The sequence below is a fragment of the Ochotona curzoniae genome, unplaced genomic scaffold, assembly GCF_017591425.1.
Source record: "Ochotona curzoniae isolate NIBS_2020 unplaced genomic scaffold, NIBS_Ocur_1.0 contig_2927, whole genome shotgun sequence".
In the NCBI taxonomy this organism is placed as follows: Eukaryota; Metazoa; Chordata; class Mammalia; order Lagomorpha; family Ochotonidae; genus Ochotona; species Ochotona curzoniae.
Genome location: NW_024465654.1, coordinates 7,722,731 through 7,738,788, shown reverse-complemented (window position 1 = coordinate 7,738,788; position 16,058 = coordinate 7,722,731). Strand labels below are relative to the sequence as shown.

Genomic DNA, 16,058 nt, shown 5'->3' with positions numbered 1-16,058 from the left:
GACTGCTGGGGCAGTGCAAAGGCAGAAGCCCTTGGCACAAGCTGGAGGACACGGGACACGGCCGGCCGAGAGACACAGGCACCCCCAGAGGGCATGGGTCGGTCCAGTCGCCACGTCGCCCCAGGGCAGGTCCTGGGCTTGCTAGGCTAGGAAGAGCCACAAGGCCGCCCTCCCGGAGTCACCGCGGGTGTGGACTTGGCTTTGGCGCAAGTGTTCGCTGTCTCAAGGGAGAGACTTTAGAAATGAGAGGTTCATGGGCCCGGCACGGTGGCGCAGTGGTTAAGGTCCTCGCCTGGCACGCCCAGGATCCGATGTGGGCACCAGTTCTAATCCCAGCAGCCCCACTTCCCATCCAGCTCCCTGCCTGTGGCCCGGGAAAGCAGTCGAGGACGGCCCAAGACTTTGGGACCCTGCACCCGCGTGGGAGACCCGGAAGAGTCTCCTGGCTTCGGATTGGCATAGCATCGGCCGTTGTGGCTCACTTGGGGAGTGAATCATCGGACAGAAGATCTTCCTCTCTGTCTCTCCTCTCTGTATATCTGCCTTTCCAATAAAAAAATAATAAAAATAAATCTTTAAAAAAAAATAGAAATGAGAGGTTCAGACCATGAAGTTTTGTTGCACTGGAGTGTTGGTGGCTCAGGCAGCACTCTGAATTCCTCTGCGTGTGCGTGTGTGCGTGTGTGCCCAGGAAGCGCAGCAGCTCTGGCTCACACAGCGGCCCAGCGCCCTGGTTGAATTCTCCTGGAGACGCAGTGACGTGAGATCTCAGTGGAGCTCTTACTGCTCGGGCCCTGCTGGGCCCACAGAACTGGAGGAGATTTGAACTTGAGTTCTAGGCCCCAAGCGTTCTCGTTAACATTTATTTATTTATGTAATTATTGGAAGGTTGAGTTAGAGAGGGAGAGGCGGAGAGACGTCTCGGACTCTAATTTACTGCCCGCACGCTGTGAGAGGAGCTGCTTCCCAGTCTCCCACGTGCGTGCAGGGGCAGGATCTAAGCACTTGGCCGTCTTTTGATTTCCCAGGCTGTCAGGGAGCTGGACTGGAAGTGGAGCAGTCAGCACTCCCGTGAGTGCCCACGAAGGACACTGACCTGCTTCAGTCGCGTTACCACTGCACAGGGCCCAGAGGTGAAGGCAGACTGCGGTCCTGCACATGTGATGTTTTGATTGCAAGCCAAATGCCCAGCCTCCTAGGTCTGCAGGAGTGTCGGTATTAGCTGAATTTCCCCTTGGGGAAATATCTGCACATGCGTTCACTTACTTTAAAGTGCTTTCATTGATCATGAAAATGATTGAGGGGCTGTTGCTGTCCTAGCATGCCATGCCCCTGCCAGTGGTGCCAGCGTCCCTTATGGGCACTGGTTTGAGTCCTGGCTGTACCAACAGAGGATGCCTCAAGTGCTGGGCCCTTGCACCCACATCTGAGAGGTAGGTGAAGCCCCTGGCTTCAGATAGGCTCAGCTCTGATCACTAAAGCCATTTGGGAATTGAACCAGTGGATGGAAGATCTGTGTGTGTGTGTCTCCTCTCTCGTTGTAACTCTCTGCCTTTAAAATAAATGAGAAATAAATCTCAAAAAATGATTCAAAAGCGCTCTCTGACTTGCGGTGTCTTTCACTTCCTCTCAAGAAGATCAGCTTTTGTTGTCACCAGCTTGTCATTTTTTCGATAAAGCAAGCATGAAGACAAGCAGTGCTGTCCCCAAATTACGGGTGACGCCTGCACTGAGCCCCCAGGTCTCAGGAGACTGTCCTGAGTTTGGGGAGGTGACATGTTGCTTAGCCGGCTGTGAGCTTCGAGCCGTCCTGAGCTGGCTTGTGCTTGTCTCCGCAGCAAGTTCATTTCTGATCGTGAGAGCAGGAGAAGCCTCACCAACAGCCACCTGGAGAAGAAGAAGTGCGATGAGTATGTAAGTGTCCCCAAGGCAGGTGGGCTTCCCACGCCATTCAGGGGAGATGCCTGGGACTGGCTGGGAGTGCTGTGGGTGTGGGTGCAGGAGCCACCGACCTCGTGTTCCCCAGCATCTCCGGCGGTGGAAAGGCTTCGGCTCCGGGGTGTCTCAGCTTCTGTGCCGGCTGTGACGCTGATCTCTGTTCAGATTCCAGGGACCACCTCCTTGGGCATGTCCGTCTTCAACCTGAGCAACGCCATCATGGGCAGCGGGATCCTGGGCCTCGCCTTTGCCCTGGCCAACACGGGCATCCTGCTGTTTCTGTGAGTATGGACGTGGCTGTTGTCCTCACCCGTCTCCCTCTTTTCCAGTAACTTCTCCCCAAGCTGTCGACTGGACTCTCTGTGGACAGAGGGCCGTTTCGGGTCTGAGACAGTGGGAGGACTTACCGCCCTCCCATTGGCAAGCCCGTGAGGGAGAGAGACCAGGGCTCTTCCCTCCCTGGTCTGGCTGTGCTCCAAGGCCGCCAATGGTGCCCCATGGGGGACCCTCTCTTCCTTGGGAGCAGGGGTTGAAGTGGCCACTTACACTGCAGGTTGTATGCGTGTTCCTCAGAAGGGTGACACCCTGGGAGGGACTAGGCTTGTGTGTGCCCTGCCGGGTGCCAGAGCCCAGCGGTGGCTTCTGCGGGCTTTCTGTACTCTCACCATCCTGGGCGGCCCATGCAAGTCCCAAGGCGGACTCAGGGCCGGGCAGCATTGTGTACAGCTGTATGTGGATGCCGCAGACGCGGCCCAGCGGCAGGGCCCAGTTGGGACAGTTACTGCATCAGCCCGGGCTCAGCCTCCTCCTCCTCAAGACACAGAAGTTGTACTAGAAACGGTCCCAGAGCTTGTTGCTCAGGGAAGCACCGTGTTTTGGGGACATATTACCATCATCTTTATTTTTTAATTTATTTACTTAAAATGAGAGAGAGCTTTCATCCACTGGTTCGCTCCCCACGTGGTCCCCATAGCCAAAGCCAGGAGCTTCACCCAGTTCTTCCACATGGCTGCAGGACCCAAGCACTCGGGCCACTTTCCTCTGATTTCCCAGGCACGTTAACTGGAGTCTGGATCGGAAATGAAGAAGGCAGCACTCAAACTGGCTCCCGTATCAGATGCTGGCCCCACAAGGCACAGCTTTGCTGGCTATACACAGCACCAGCCTCCAAACATTTTTTTAAAAGACTTTTTACTTGTAAAAGTTAAGAGAAACAGACAGAGGTCTTCTGTTCTCTGATTGACTTTCCAGTGGGTTGTAGTGGCCAGAGCTGGGCCAGTGTGATCCTGGGAGCCAGGAGCTTCTTCCAGGTCTCCCACATGGGTACAGGAGCCCAGGGTCTTGAGTCATCCTCTGCTACTTTCCCAGGTCCACTAGCCGGGAGTTTGATCAGAAGTGGAAGAGTCAGGATTTGAACCAATATACATACAGAGTGCTGGCGCTAGACGGAGGATTAGTCTGCTCTGCCACTATACCAGCTCCAGCCTGTAGATGTTTTGTTTCTGTGATTTGTTTCAGCATTCTCTGAATGCTCATGTTTTTCCAATCTCTTCAACATCTTTCCTGAACATGGGAGCAGGAGTTTTTTGTTCTGTGGGAAACCTCGGACATAGCTAGGTCTAGTCTGGGAGGCCCCCTACTCGGTCGACTCCCACCCCCATGGCTCCAAGGTGAGTCCCACCTTCCTCTCACCTCACCCTGGGGTGTTTTCACAGGCATCTCCATTGCGGAAGCCTCTGTTAGAACGTGACGCAGGCCGTCAGTGGCTACCCCTCAACGTCCTCTGGCCTGTGAGTGGTCCCCGCTGTTCTTTAGCTTGTTGGCACCAGTTGTGAGGGACGTGCAGGGCAGGCTCTCCCGTGCTCCAGGCTCATCCATGCCTGTGGGTTCCCAAGCTGTGCATCTGTGGAAGGAGCGGCACTCTGGGCCCGACGTAGCCACTTGTGTGCGGCGGCTGGCACAGCCATTGCTGCTGTCTCACTCCTGTCTGTTGTGGCAGGTGCTTTCCACCATGTGAGCGGGAGTGGGGCTTGCAGGCCGAGGTGGCATCCCTTGGGAAGCTTCTGGTGGCCTCACTGGGGACCCAGCAGTGGGGGCTCTCCTCTTGGGGGCCAGTAGAGGAAGCTCCCCGTTTCTTTGTGCCTCTCTTTCTGTGGTGACTGAGCCACAGGCTGAATCTTGAGCCTGTGTTCAGGCTCCCAGTGCCTCCCAGCCTCGGCCAGGCTGGTAGGGAGCACTGCTCAGACCTCCCAGGCCTCTTGGCTCATCCCCGCCCTCAGCATCCCCGCTGCCTGCTGCTGCATCCCCTGGCGCTCTCCCCATGTCAGTACTTTCCTCGGGATCCTCTCCTACAGCCTGGCGGTTTCTTGCCACACCCTCTCTGGACTCTCCCAGCCCCTGGCTTCAGAGTGTAGCCGAGAGTCAGACCCTTGCCCTTCAGAGTCAGGGGAGGATCCCCTGGGATGCCCATGCTGCCGTCTGTGGGAGGCAGGCGCAGCAAGCACACGGGACCTGGGCTTGTATGCTTCTGGGGACGCATGGCTCTGGCTTCAGGGCACTGCCGGCCCACTGGCCTGCTCCCATGGCCTCCCAGGAGGTGGTTGGCAGGAGGACCGTGGCCTTTTGTCAGGTCTGGCCCTGCTCCAGGCTGAGTGGCTGGCAGGAAGGAGCCACTCAGAGGCAGCCGGGCAGGATCCTCCATGTCCTTGGGTGGCATGGAGCCTGGTCCCGGGCCCTGGCAGCCTGCTAGTGTGACTGCTTTAGCTCGTGTGGGATCTGATCCTTTGAGCTGACCGTGATGGCCGTCCTGCCTGAAGAACACACAGTGCTCAGGGCTGTAAGATCTTGGTCTCTGTCGTTCCTCCCAGGGCACAGGATCATGGGATGGAAAGTGGATCATGGTGTGCGCCCTCCGTAAGGATGCTGAGGGCGTCTACGCGGTCCCTGTGCACTTCCCTTTATCTGTGGTGACTGTGTCATCGTAGCAGGAGGAAGTGGGGAAGGATGGCAGCTTCTGTCCCATTTCATACTCACTTGTCTGGCCTGTGTCACCCCCTCAGAGGGCTGGGTCCTCCAGATGTCTGTTAACAAAGCACTAAGGGCCTCACACATGTACAGCTTCTGGGTGTCGCCTGTCACTGCTCGTCTCAGTAGTGCAGCCTGAGCGTTGAAAACCATGAAAAAGAGCAGTGTAGAGCTGGACACGGCCGCCATGTCGGACCGAGCCGTGGGTGGCCAGTGAGGACTCAGGTGTGGTCTGCGCCCTGCAGGCGTTCGGGTTTTATCTGGGTTGGTCAAAACACAACTCCAGGGGTTGTTCTTGGCCTTGGCTGCTCTCTGCAGTGGATGGACAGTGGCATGGACAGTGCATCCATGAGCTCGCTGGGGAAGTGGGCAGACGGAGCTGGGGCCCACCCAAGGGCTGCTCTGGGAGGGAGGTGCAGTGTGTGGGGAGTGCAGTACCTGGCAGTGCGCCTGCGTCCTTGTGGGTGCTGGCCACAGGCTCTCGCTGCTTGAGGGCCGAACATGTGCCAGAGGGAAATGCAAAACCCAGTGCTCCCCACAGCTCTGCCAGGCAGGCCCTGTCGTGCAGCTGAAACAGTATCCTGACTGACACGCCCATCATCCTGGACGGTCAGAGCCAGGTGGCATTCAGGCTCAAGTTCCGTTGAAACCAGCCTGGCCTGGACATTGCTGCCCCACAGTGACGCCCGGCTCAGAAACGGGGCCTGCCTGTCAGTCTCCCCCACCAGGAGAGCAAGGCCACTCCGGCTGTTTTTCACTTCCCATTCCCCTGATTGCAAGGTCCCCACTCCCTGCTGAGAGCCTCCTGGAACCCTCTCCTGACCAGGATGCGAACAGCTATGCAAGGTCAAGTGTAGCCATGCAGCCCAGCCTGCTGCTGGGCACAAAGGGCCACAGCCGTTGTTCCTGGTGGATGCAGACCCTCACAGCACGTGATGGGACTCCTTCCTGCACAGTTCAGGGCTTGGTTGGCTGCGGGGACTTAGCCCTGGTCCCAGAGCTTCTCGTAGCTAAGAATGGAATACCACACGACCACCATTCGGGCTTGGTGACGTTAGCATGGTCACTTGAAAAGTACAACAGAGGACTTTTGCTCTTACCTGTCCCTGTAAAGGATGTGATAAGAAACAGTCTGGCTTTGGTGTTGGGACCCTGAGGGCTGAGAGGAGGCTCGGAGGGGCCACCTGCCCTGGGCCAAGCCACAGCCCCACTCTGAGCCTTTGCTTCCTGTTCCAGCCTGCCCTCTCTGCCTTTTGGTCTTGGGACCCTCGAGAGTGGGGCACCTGGCCTCTCGGAAGGGAGGGGCATTTATCCTCTTCCCTTGCACATGCGTGATTTAACAGTGACTCCTAGCTCTGCTGCCGAGGCTGTGTCCTGATGTCCACATGGAGCAGTGCGCCCAGCAAAGGCCTCCCAGCTGTGCAGTGCCTCCTTGTGCACATGGCTCTCCTGTAAGCAACAGGTGTGTGCTGCTCAGCTCACACCACAGGTGGGTGGACAGACACCAGAGACCCAGCTCTATAGGAGCCAGAGCAAGGCTTCTGGCCAGACCCAGGCTAGGCAGAGGAGCACAGCCAGCTGAGAGGTGTGGCAAGCTAGGCAGGTGCAGTGACAGTCACAAAGTTAGCATGGGACTAGCCCATTATCAACTCCCATAGGAGTGCCTCTTTTGCTTGAAAATTCATAGTAGTTGAGAGGTAGCTCAGAACTGCCCTGGAGGTCGGCCCTGTGCGAGGGTATTTGCTACCCGGCACCACTACCCAGCACCCAGAACACGGCCACTGTTATGGGCGTCCACAACCACCATCTCTTCCTGATGGACTGTTGGCTTTGCATCTAGCTGATTTCTCTCTCTCCCCCAGTATTTACCTTTCTGGACATCTGTAAATATCCCACTATCAGAAAGATGCTGCCACTTCGGATCTGTAATTAGTGGTTATAGATGCAGCACTGTACCACTGTGCCAGTCACGAGGGTCTCTGGGCAGTGAAGATGCTGGCAGCCCCTGTCCCACGAATGTGGTGCACATGGGACAGGCAAAGGCCAAGAGATGGAGTCGTGGGCAAGGACAGAGCTGGGGTCCTGCCTTGTACAGATTAAACCTTTTACCAGGTATATATATGTGTATATATGTTGGCAACTGCCCTGTATGCATCTCTGATGTTTCTGTAATATGTCCAGTAAGCCCTCCACCCAGACAGTGTTCTGCCGTTCCTTTTTTTTTTCTTTTCCCAGATTTCTTTGAAAGGCAGAGTGACAGAGACGAGAGATGAGGACAGAGCTCTTCCATCCACTGGGTACTCCCCAAATGGCTGGACCAAAGGGAAGCCAGGAGCCTGGGATTCCAGCCAGGTCTCCCGTGTGGTTGTCAGGTTCCCAAGCATGTGGGCCGGGGGCATTAGCAGGGAGCTGGATGGGAAGTGGAGCAGCCTGGGTTTGAACTAGAGCTCATGTGTCGCAGGCTGCAGCCTGGTTCATTGCACCACCGTAGCAGTCTGCTCTTCCTGCTGACGCTCGTCCCTCCTTTAGGGTGCAGGGTTTGTCCCGAGACACCGCCAAGAAGGTACTTCTGTCCTTTGTGATAACCCTAACCCACATGAAGGCCTGTGTGGTGGGTCTCAAGCCAGTCATGCCAGGGGTGTATCTGCCTGGAAGACCCAGGGGCTCTGGGGGCATGAAAGCAGGGGAAGTCCACGAGGGGCCTGATGTTCCAGGGTCCCTGGGAGGTCCACAGCTGTCACCCGCCTGTCACTCAGCTCCTTGTTTTTAAAATTCCTGGAGCCGGGGTCACAGTGCCTTAGAGATGATCTCAGCAGGAAAGCGCTTTGTTCCTTGGCAGCCAAAGCCATGGCCCTTGTCTGGGAGGTGTGGGATGTCCCGGCCAGCCCTGGAAACACCACAAGGCCGGAGGTGCCGGAGCTGCGGCCTCTGTTGAAGCCTTTGGCTCCAGAAACGGGGACACGGCCGGAGGTCGGGGTGGTGCTGTCGCTGGAGGCCTGGTGGCAGTTGGAGTGCGGGCTGCCAGCCGAGCCCACCACTGTGCTGAAAATGGCCAGCACTCCCAGAATTCGTTCCTCCTGGCCCAACAGGAAGGAGTGTCTGTGCAAGCACATGCATATGTGTGCATGCATCATGTATGGGTCGAGCACGTGTGCATGTGCGGGCAGAGTTCACGCAGTCCTGTGTGTGTCTGAGGACAGTGAGCTGTGGCTTGTCCGCCTGTATCTCCTGCAGGAAACGGCTGTGCTAACTGTGGTTCCACAACACCACCCCGTCCCCTAGGCACAGAGAACTGTTCCTGCAGCAGCCCAGCACCAGGGGGCAGGTGAGGCGTGGTGTATGAGGCCAGCCTGGACCTCACTGCACACAGAGTGTTGGCTGGCTTGACTCCTTGGAATCTGGTCCCTTGCAGATACTTGTGCCGGCACGCGGGGGCAGAGGTCTGTGTCCGTGTGGGGGTTGGCAGCATCTTTCCGTAGGCTCAGGCTGAGCGGCCTGGCACTGATGAGGGTTCAGAAAAAGAAGAGCTTTTGACATGTTCATTGTTTCCTTTATTGCTGGGTCCATTTTACAGATCAAGAAGCCAGGATTCCCAGAGGCTGAGTCACCAATGTGAAACATCCATGGGATGTTGGCGTGCCCCCCGCTCCCGTACAACTGTGCAAATGTTACCCTAGAAATAGTATGGGCAGAGTGAGAGCTCTACAGTAGCCCCTAAATGGCACGTCCTCCTCGGCGGATACACTGAATCTGTCACTCAAGAGATTCACCTTTTGCAGAAGGGGAACTAGTTGTTCTTGTGGAGCTGCCCAGAGAGGCGAGGAGGAGTCGGAGGTGAAAGTGCAGCGCCCTCAGAGCCCTGCCTGTGTGCCTGCACCTGCTGCCTGCCTGGCACAGCTGCCCAGACTCCTCAACTCCCTGCCCTAGCCAGAGGCAGAGAGCTGAATCACAAGTGGAGTAGCTGGGACACAAACTGGCTCCATGTGGGCAGCCGGCACTGCAAGCTGAAGATTAGCCTGTTGAGCCATGTGTCAGCCCCCCTGCCTCCTTCCTTAGCTTACAAAGCAGCAATGCAGGGGACAGGCTGCGTGCTTGCCTGCATACCCTGTTCTGCAGGTTCTAGCAGACATTTGCTTAGACGTTGCTGGTGTGCATTGACCTTTCTAGACAAAACTAGAAGAACCAACAAAAGAACTGTGTAGCAGAAAGTTTGCAGTAAAGAATTCAGTTAGCTGCCAAGGAAGACATGTAGGAAGCTGCACGATTAACCCGTGTGCTTCTGCCCCACCTTTAAAAACCCCTTTTTAAGAGTTGTTTATTGTTCGTTTGAAAGGCAGAGTTACACAGAGAAAGGCAGAAACAGAAAGAGGTCTTCCAGCTGCTGGTTCGCTCCCCAAATAGCCACAACCGTCCAAGTGGGGCCAGTCTGCCATCAGGAGCCCAGAGGACCTGGGCCGCTTTGGCTGCCTTGCTAAGTGTGTTAGCGCTAGGAGCTGGATGGAAAGCGGGGCAGCTGGGGCTTGAGCTCAAGCCGACGCCTGCACCATACAGTGCTCCAACCCTGGCCCCTGAGACCCTGTTTTACCCCCGTCTACTTGGTGGGTCCTGTGGTTAATCACGCTGGGCCACCAGCCCTCACCATCAGAATTTTGAAACACCGCCTCAACTGATGTTTTAGTCAAACACCCCCTCAGGTCTCAGTGGTCAAATTTGCTGTTCTCTGTGTGTTGTGACTCTTTAATGAAACAGGGACTCTGAAGCCATCTCTGCCACAAAAAGGGGACTTGATTGTTGTGGAAGCACCATTTTGGAAATGCATAGGGTCAAGCACCAAAAAAAAACCACCTTAACGCTGCTAGTGTGAGCCCCAGCCGCGCCGGCACTTCTGTTCTGTAGCTGTTGAGTGTGGTAAGTAGCGTGGTGTGTTGGGCCGCAGTGCCAGGGTGCAGGGTTCACGCCGCTAGAGGAGTGACCCTCCCGGCAGACAGCAGTCATGACAACACTCCAGGCAGAGTGTGTCTAGACACACTCTTCTGGGCTCACCCCAGGAAGCCCCTCACACTTCTATCACTGATGGGTCATTGTTCTGTTAGTCCCGCTGGGTCTCTGCTGAGCGAATGAAAGCTGTGATTCGTTGCCATGCAGAACACAGCTTGGAACTCGGCGACATTGGTGGCTCGCAGGCTTTGCTCGACTTTTCCATTGGTCACTGCTGGAAGGCTTCTCCATATCCCTCCCAGCCCCCAGGCTCACCTGGCCACCCCTCACATGCGTCTCTATCCCTGTCCAACCAGGTGCCTCCTGTAGCCCCTCTGCCTCCTGCCCTGCTGGCTACCTTATGTCCCTCACACCCGGGCTGGTGCCCGCTGTCCGTTGTTCTGCCAGCCTCTCATACCTGGGCTGGTGCTCGCTGTCCGTTGTTCTGCCAGCCTCTCATACCCGGGCTAGTGCCCGCTGTCCATTGTTCTGCCAGCCTCTCACACCCGGGCTGGTGCCCGCTGTCCGTTGTTCTGCCCCTAGGAGACTGCTTGCTTCCTCGGATGCTTCCCTTGTGGGAGCTGGGTGGAAAGCCTGCAGCTGCTCTCCATCTCGTGCTGGAATTTAAGAACTTCCTGTGGATTTTCTGCCTTGTTGGTGAGCTTGGACACAAACCAGTGATAGAGCAGGTTGCTGATGACAGGGAGCGCGCTGTGGCACAAGGGGTGCCTCTGTGCACCACTCACTCTGGGTGGCAAGTGCTGTACTTTGCTCTGGGGCCCTGGAGGAGAACAACCATGTGGCCAACCACAGGTTCCTGTAAGAAGGAGCTGTGCAAGCTGACATCTGGTGAGAGAGGAGAGCCAGCAGTGGGGCCATGCCCTTCGCTGCAGCCTCACCAAACTGTGGGTCCTGCTCCAGGCTGAGGCGCAGGATGGGCTGCAGGCTACGGCTTGCCTGTCGCATTGGGCCTGTGGGCCAGCCACACCAGCAGTGACTGGGTGCTCCCTGGCCAGGCAGAAGCTCAGGTCCACACAGATCCACTGAGGCAAGGGGCTGTCCTTTCCCAGTCCCAAGGGTGGGTCAGGTGCACGTCTGAGTCTGAAGCAGCCCATCTGCCTGAAGCCTGTGGCGCTGGGGAAGGGCAGGTCTCCATTGCACAGGGAAGAGGGGCCCTTGGTGCATGGCAGCCCAACTCCTGGGATTGCATTTCTGGGTCTGGACCTCTGAGGCCAGGTGGGGGTTGTCCTGAATTTCTGGTTGAGCTGCTGGGCTTTAGCTGGTGGCCTTACCTCTGCTTCGGGGCCAAGAATCTGGGGTTCGCTGGTTTGCTGTGGATTTGTCTTGAGGTATGCTCTGTATGCAATGCTATCACTCAGTTGGAAAGGTGGATGTGGACAAGTACATCCACATACAGCCATGGAGGCGTACTGGCCAATTTCATTGGCATATCGTTTTTTTTAAGTGCAGAAGTCGTGGAAACAATATGTGATCTTTGGGTAAGTTACAGAAGAACAGGGATTGCTTGTCCAAAAACAGTGGCAAATAAAAGACTTGCAAAATGGGCATCTGAAGGTCTGCTGTTGCAGGACTGAACTGACATTTTTTCGCAGCCAATAGAGTAGACCTGTCTGGGACCACCTTCAGGCATGTTTTAAAAGTGCAGCACGTGCCCTGTTGAAAGGCATGTTGAGGCGTCCCATCCTGGATGGGGTGTGCGCTGGAGGTGTCTGCCCGCACAGGAGTCCAGGACTCGCAGTGACCCTACGTCCAGCAGGCCAGCTCCCCATGTGGGTTCCAGCCCTGACTTCTACACCTGCCACACCTTCCTGGCAGCCATGCATCATTACTGATCCAGAGCCTTTTGTCACCAAGGGTGGAGGGAGCTTCAAGCAGCAGCAGCGTGGCCACTCCATCCAACTGTGCAGCCTCCTTCTCAGGCAGTGTGCCTGCCCAGCAGTCTCATCAAGCTCTGGGTCAGTGGTCAGCGGTGTGCGTGCCCCACGTTCCTCTGGGCTCCCACGACTCCCCTGGCACCCTTGTGATGTGCACAAGACACAGAGGCCAGATCTGGGGGTTCTTAGTGTCCTGGGCTCCCCCTGGAGTGCAGTGTTGCCTGCATGGGGGACACTTCATCCTGCCTCCTGCCATGAGGGACGAGGGCGGGAGCTGATGGGGAAAGCCCGTGCCTCCTTGCTGGGGACTGACCCGAAGCGGAGCCTCACACACGCAGCAGACCTGGGACCTGCCAGCCAGGCTTCTAAGGTGCTCCTGCTGGGAAGCCCCCAGTCCTGCCTGTGGCACTCTGCTCTCATGTCCTGTGCTCTGTCCCAGCCCTATGGGCCCACCCAGGCTCCCTGTCGGCCCAGGACAGTGCATGCCTGGTGCTAAGATGTCACCCGCTCTGCCTCGCCTGGGAGCCCTGCAGCTCTGTTCGGCTTGTGCAGTGTGGTTCCTGGAGCCTGGAGAAGTGGCCACTGTGTGGTCAGTGCCTTGGAGTCGTGCACGAGCTCTCGATGAACCTCATTGGCTGGGCAGAGGTATCCCAGATGCCCCTGGGCTTGGCGTGTCTGTCACATTGTGCCCCGCCCCACAGAGGACTCAGGCCCTGCCCCTCCCCAGCTCCCGTGACATCCCTGTGCCCATCCCTGCGTTGGCGGTCAAGGCTGGCCTTATGTCTACAGAACTCTGCCCCACAATTCTTTCTGTGTGGCGAAGCTCAGGCTCCCCACCTCTTCTGCCACACACCTTCCCGTCTCCTGTCGGTCCTGGCTGGGGCTGCACCCCGTGGAGAACCCCTAAAGCCCGCCGTGGTGGCGCGTCACATTAGGGCTGTGTTTATGGTCCTGAGTCAGGAAGGGAGGGGGTTCTGTGGAGCCTAGATTTTCTTTTTCCTTTTTACCAGATAAGCTTCCTTCTTAAAGATCGATTCCAAACTCATTGGAGTCTAACAGTGCTTCTGGAAAAGTTTGCTGGTGAGCTTTGTGCTCTCAAGCGTACACGAGTTTTTGCCTCCTGCTCTCACAGGTTCAAGAACAAGCATGGGGTAGTGGGCCACTGGTGTCACTGTTCCTGTGTGTCATGTGGTCGCCCTGAGGTCACGGCCAGGCTCTCTCCTCTCCCGCTGGGTGTGAGGACAGCACAGGCTACAGAGGCCTCCTCTCAGAAGTTGTCCCCCGGGAGCTGCTAATACGGGAGGAGCTCTCGGGGTCCCACCACACGTTTCTGCTGAGGGCTTCCTTGGGGTGACTCCTTTGTGGGAGTCTGGGGGTCTCCCTCTGTTCTCACAGTGGGGTCCCTCTGCTCTGCCGCAGGGTCCTTCTGACTTCAGTGACGTTGCTGTCCATCTATTCCATTAACCTGCTGCTGATCTGCTCCAAGGAGACAGGTAAGCCGAGGGTCCTCCTGTGCTCCCCTGCGCAGGATGGCGGTGGGTGTTCTGCGGTGCTGCTGTCAGTGAACGCCCTGCCTGGAGGACCGCTGGGGGGCAGCATTCTCCTACAGAGACGGAGGCGGTCCCTGGAAAGTGACCTGAGCATCTTCAGCGGCACAGAGCAGAGGTCCAGCCTGCTGTGCCGTGGCCTCCGAGGGTCTCCAGGGCAGTCGCTGGCCGGGGAGGGCCGGCGGGCACAGTGTGATGGCTGAAGTGTTCTCCATGCCTGCTGCTCGGGGCTCGGACTTCGGCATGCTGGCCAGCTGTTGTGGGATGTGGACGAGCCTGTTTGACAGGCACATCTTGTGATAAATTAAGGAGCTCATCGTGGTCTGGGTTAAATACTGGTCTTAGGAGAGATTAAACAGAGTTTAATTATAGCCTGGCCAGCTCTGCTGTCTCTGACCCTTCTGAACACATGCACTGGACTGCCATAAAAAGTATAAGTGCTTTCTTAAAGGATTTATTTGTTGTTGTTTTTCTTTTTTTAAATTTGAAAAGTGGAGTTAGAGATCTCCCATCCACGAATTCACTCTTCTATTGGCGGCCATAGGCAGAACTGGGCTGACCAGGAGCCAGGAGCTTCTTCAGGGTCTCCCACTTGGGTGCAGGGTCCCAAGGCTTTCTGCCATCCTCGGCTACTTTATCAGGCCAGTGACAGGGAGCTGGGTCAGCAGTGGAGCAGCTGGGACTCGAGCTGGCGCCCGTGTGGGATGTCTCAAGCCCAGGTTCATCTGTGCTGTGGTGTTGGCCTCTAAGCTGAATTCTTCCATCATGACAGGACGTGGCGTCAAGCTTGCTACTCCAGGAAAAGACTTTGGTGGGATATTAGCGAGGGTTTCGCACTAACTTAAAAGGACACTGTGTCAGCCATCAGGATCTTTCTAGAACTCCAATCTGTATTTTAATGACACAAACCAATTCTAAGGAAAAAGGTCGGACTGGAGAGTCAGAGGTCCACTTGATGACCTCCCCACTTAATCCTAATGCTTTTATAGCAACTTGAGCATTTGAAAACGGCAACAGGCTCTTTTGTGCTTAGAGTCCCTTCACCCGCAGCAGCCCAGAGCTGGAGAGGGGCACGCAGGGGCAGGAGCCCGGCCAGGGGAGCCATGGGACATTGGCGGTTTGAACTTTAGAACTCTGCCACATTTTGTATTCTCAAGTCTCGTTTCTTCAATAGGTTGCATGGTTTATGAAAAGCTGGGAGAGCAAGTTTTTGGCACCACAGGGAAGCTGGTCATCTTTGGAGCCACATCTCTGCAGAACACTGGAGGTACACACATACCTGGCCGGCCAGCCTCCCTGCTCCTGCTAGTGGGCAGTGTGTTAGCTTTCCATTGTGCCCACAGATCCCAGGCAAGCTGCAATGCGGCAGGGAGAGGCATAGAAAATTCACATTTGGGGAGCGTCATGTCTGAGGTTGGGTGGGCTTTGCCGGAAGGCTGAGTGGCCATCATGAGATGCACAGGGAGGCAGGGTCACGGAGTCAGCCAGGACGTGGAGGAAGCAGCTGGGACACGGAGTCAGCCAGGACATGGAGAAAGCAGCGAGGACACGGAGTCAGCCAGGACGTGGAGGAAGCAGCCGGGACACGGAGTCAGCCAGGACGTGGAGGAAGCAGCCGGGACACGGAGTCAGCCAGGCCCATGAGGGAGTTTCTAGCCGAACTTTTACAGAGCTACATCCCAAGAGCCTCTGGGCCTCCCACATCAGCCCCCCTTCTCACACCATCCCTAGATTGAGCCCCCTTGGGGTCAGTGCCTGTCTGTGTTCACGGGCAATGCCACTGCCAGCACAGTAGGTGGGAACAGGGGTGCTGTCCTAACGCGAGCAGCGGCAGGTGTCTGGCACGGCCTCCTGAGAGTGGTTCTGTCCCCAGCGATGCTGAGCTACCTCTTCATCGTGAAGAACGAGCTCCCCTCTGCCCTCAAGTTTCTGATGGGAAAGGAAGAGGAGTTCTCGTAAGTCACAGCCTTGGGTGTGTGTATGTGAGTGTGTGTGCGTGACAGTGTTATCAAGTGTGTATGTGAAAGCATATGCATGTGCATGCGTGAAAGTGTGTGTCATACATGTATATGTGCATAAATGTGTGAGTGTGTGCATGTGCACATGTGAGGGTGTGAGTGTATGTGTGAGCGTGTACAGGCATGTGTGATGTGCCTCTCTGTGAAATGACTGGCAGGAGTCAGCGGAGGATGGAAGGGAACAACGGGCTGAGGGCCAGGTCCGCGCACTGACCAGCCCTGTGCCTTTCAGAGCCTGGTACGTGGACGGCCGTGTGCTGGTGGTGGTGGTGACGTTCGGCATCATCCTGCCGCTGTGCCTCCTCAAGAACTTAGGTAAGGCAAGGCCGGCCTGGGCCGTGGTCCCTGGCTGCTTCCCACGAGCCGAGGCGGGCTAGGTGGTAGGCGTGGCCTTCCTGGGCCTGGAAGCAGTGGTCAGGATGGCACATCCAGAGCCCCGCCTCACGGGACTCTGATGGCGGAGCCACAGCAGCAGCAGCAATGTCCAGGAAGTGGAAATCTGCTCGTGGGAGGCCCCAAGGGCTAGGGTAGGGCAGCTGGCTTCCCACATGGACACACTGGCTTCTGCATACATCCAGATACCACGGGTCCTGTGGTCACACCCGCTGGGTGTCGGCATGCAGGGGCTGCACACTGTGCTAACCCTGTGGATTCATTTC

The 16,058-nt window shown here is 56.7% G+C and overlaps 1 protein-coding gene across 1 annotated transcript in view; it reads left to right on the top strand.

The window, feature by feature from the left end:
• SLC38A1 (solute carrier family 38 member 1) overlaps positions 1–16,058 on the top strand; it is a 31,414-nt gene that overhangs the window by 4,663 nt on the left and 10,693 nt on the right. The window contains exons 2-7 of the mRNA XM_040978930.1: positions 1,839–1,914; positions 2,104–2,219; positions 13,254–13,327; positions 14,556–14,648; positions 15,255–15,336; positions 15,632–15,714. Of these exons, the coding sequence (XP_040834864.1) occupies positions 1,839–1,914; positions 2,104–2,219; positions 13,254–13,327; positions 14,556–14,648; positions 15,255–15,336; positions 15,632–15,714 (524 nt within the window). The remainder of the gene's footprint in view (positions 1–1,838; positions 1,915–2,103; positions 2,220–13,253; positions 13,328–14,555; positions 14,649–15,254; positions 15,337–15,631; positions 15,715–16,058) is intronic.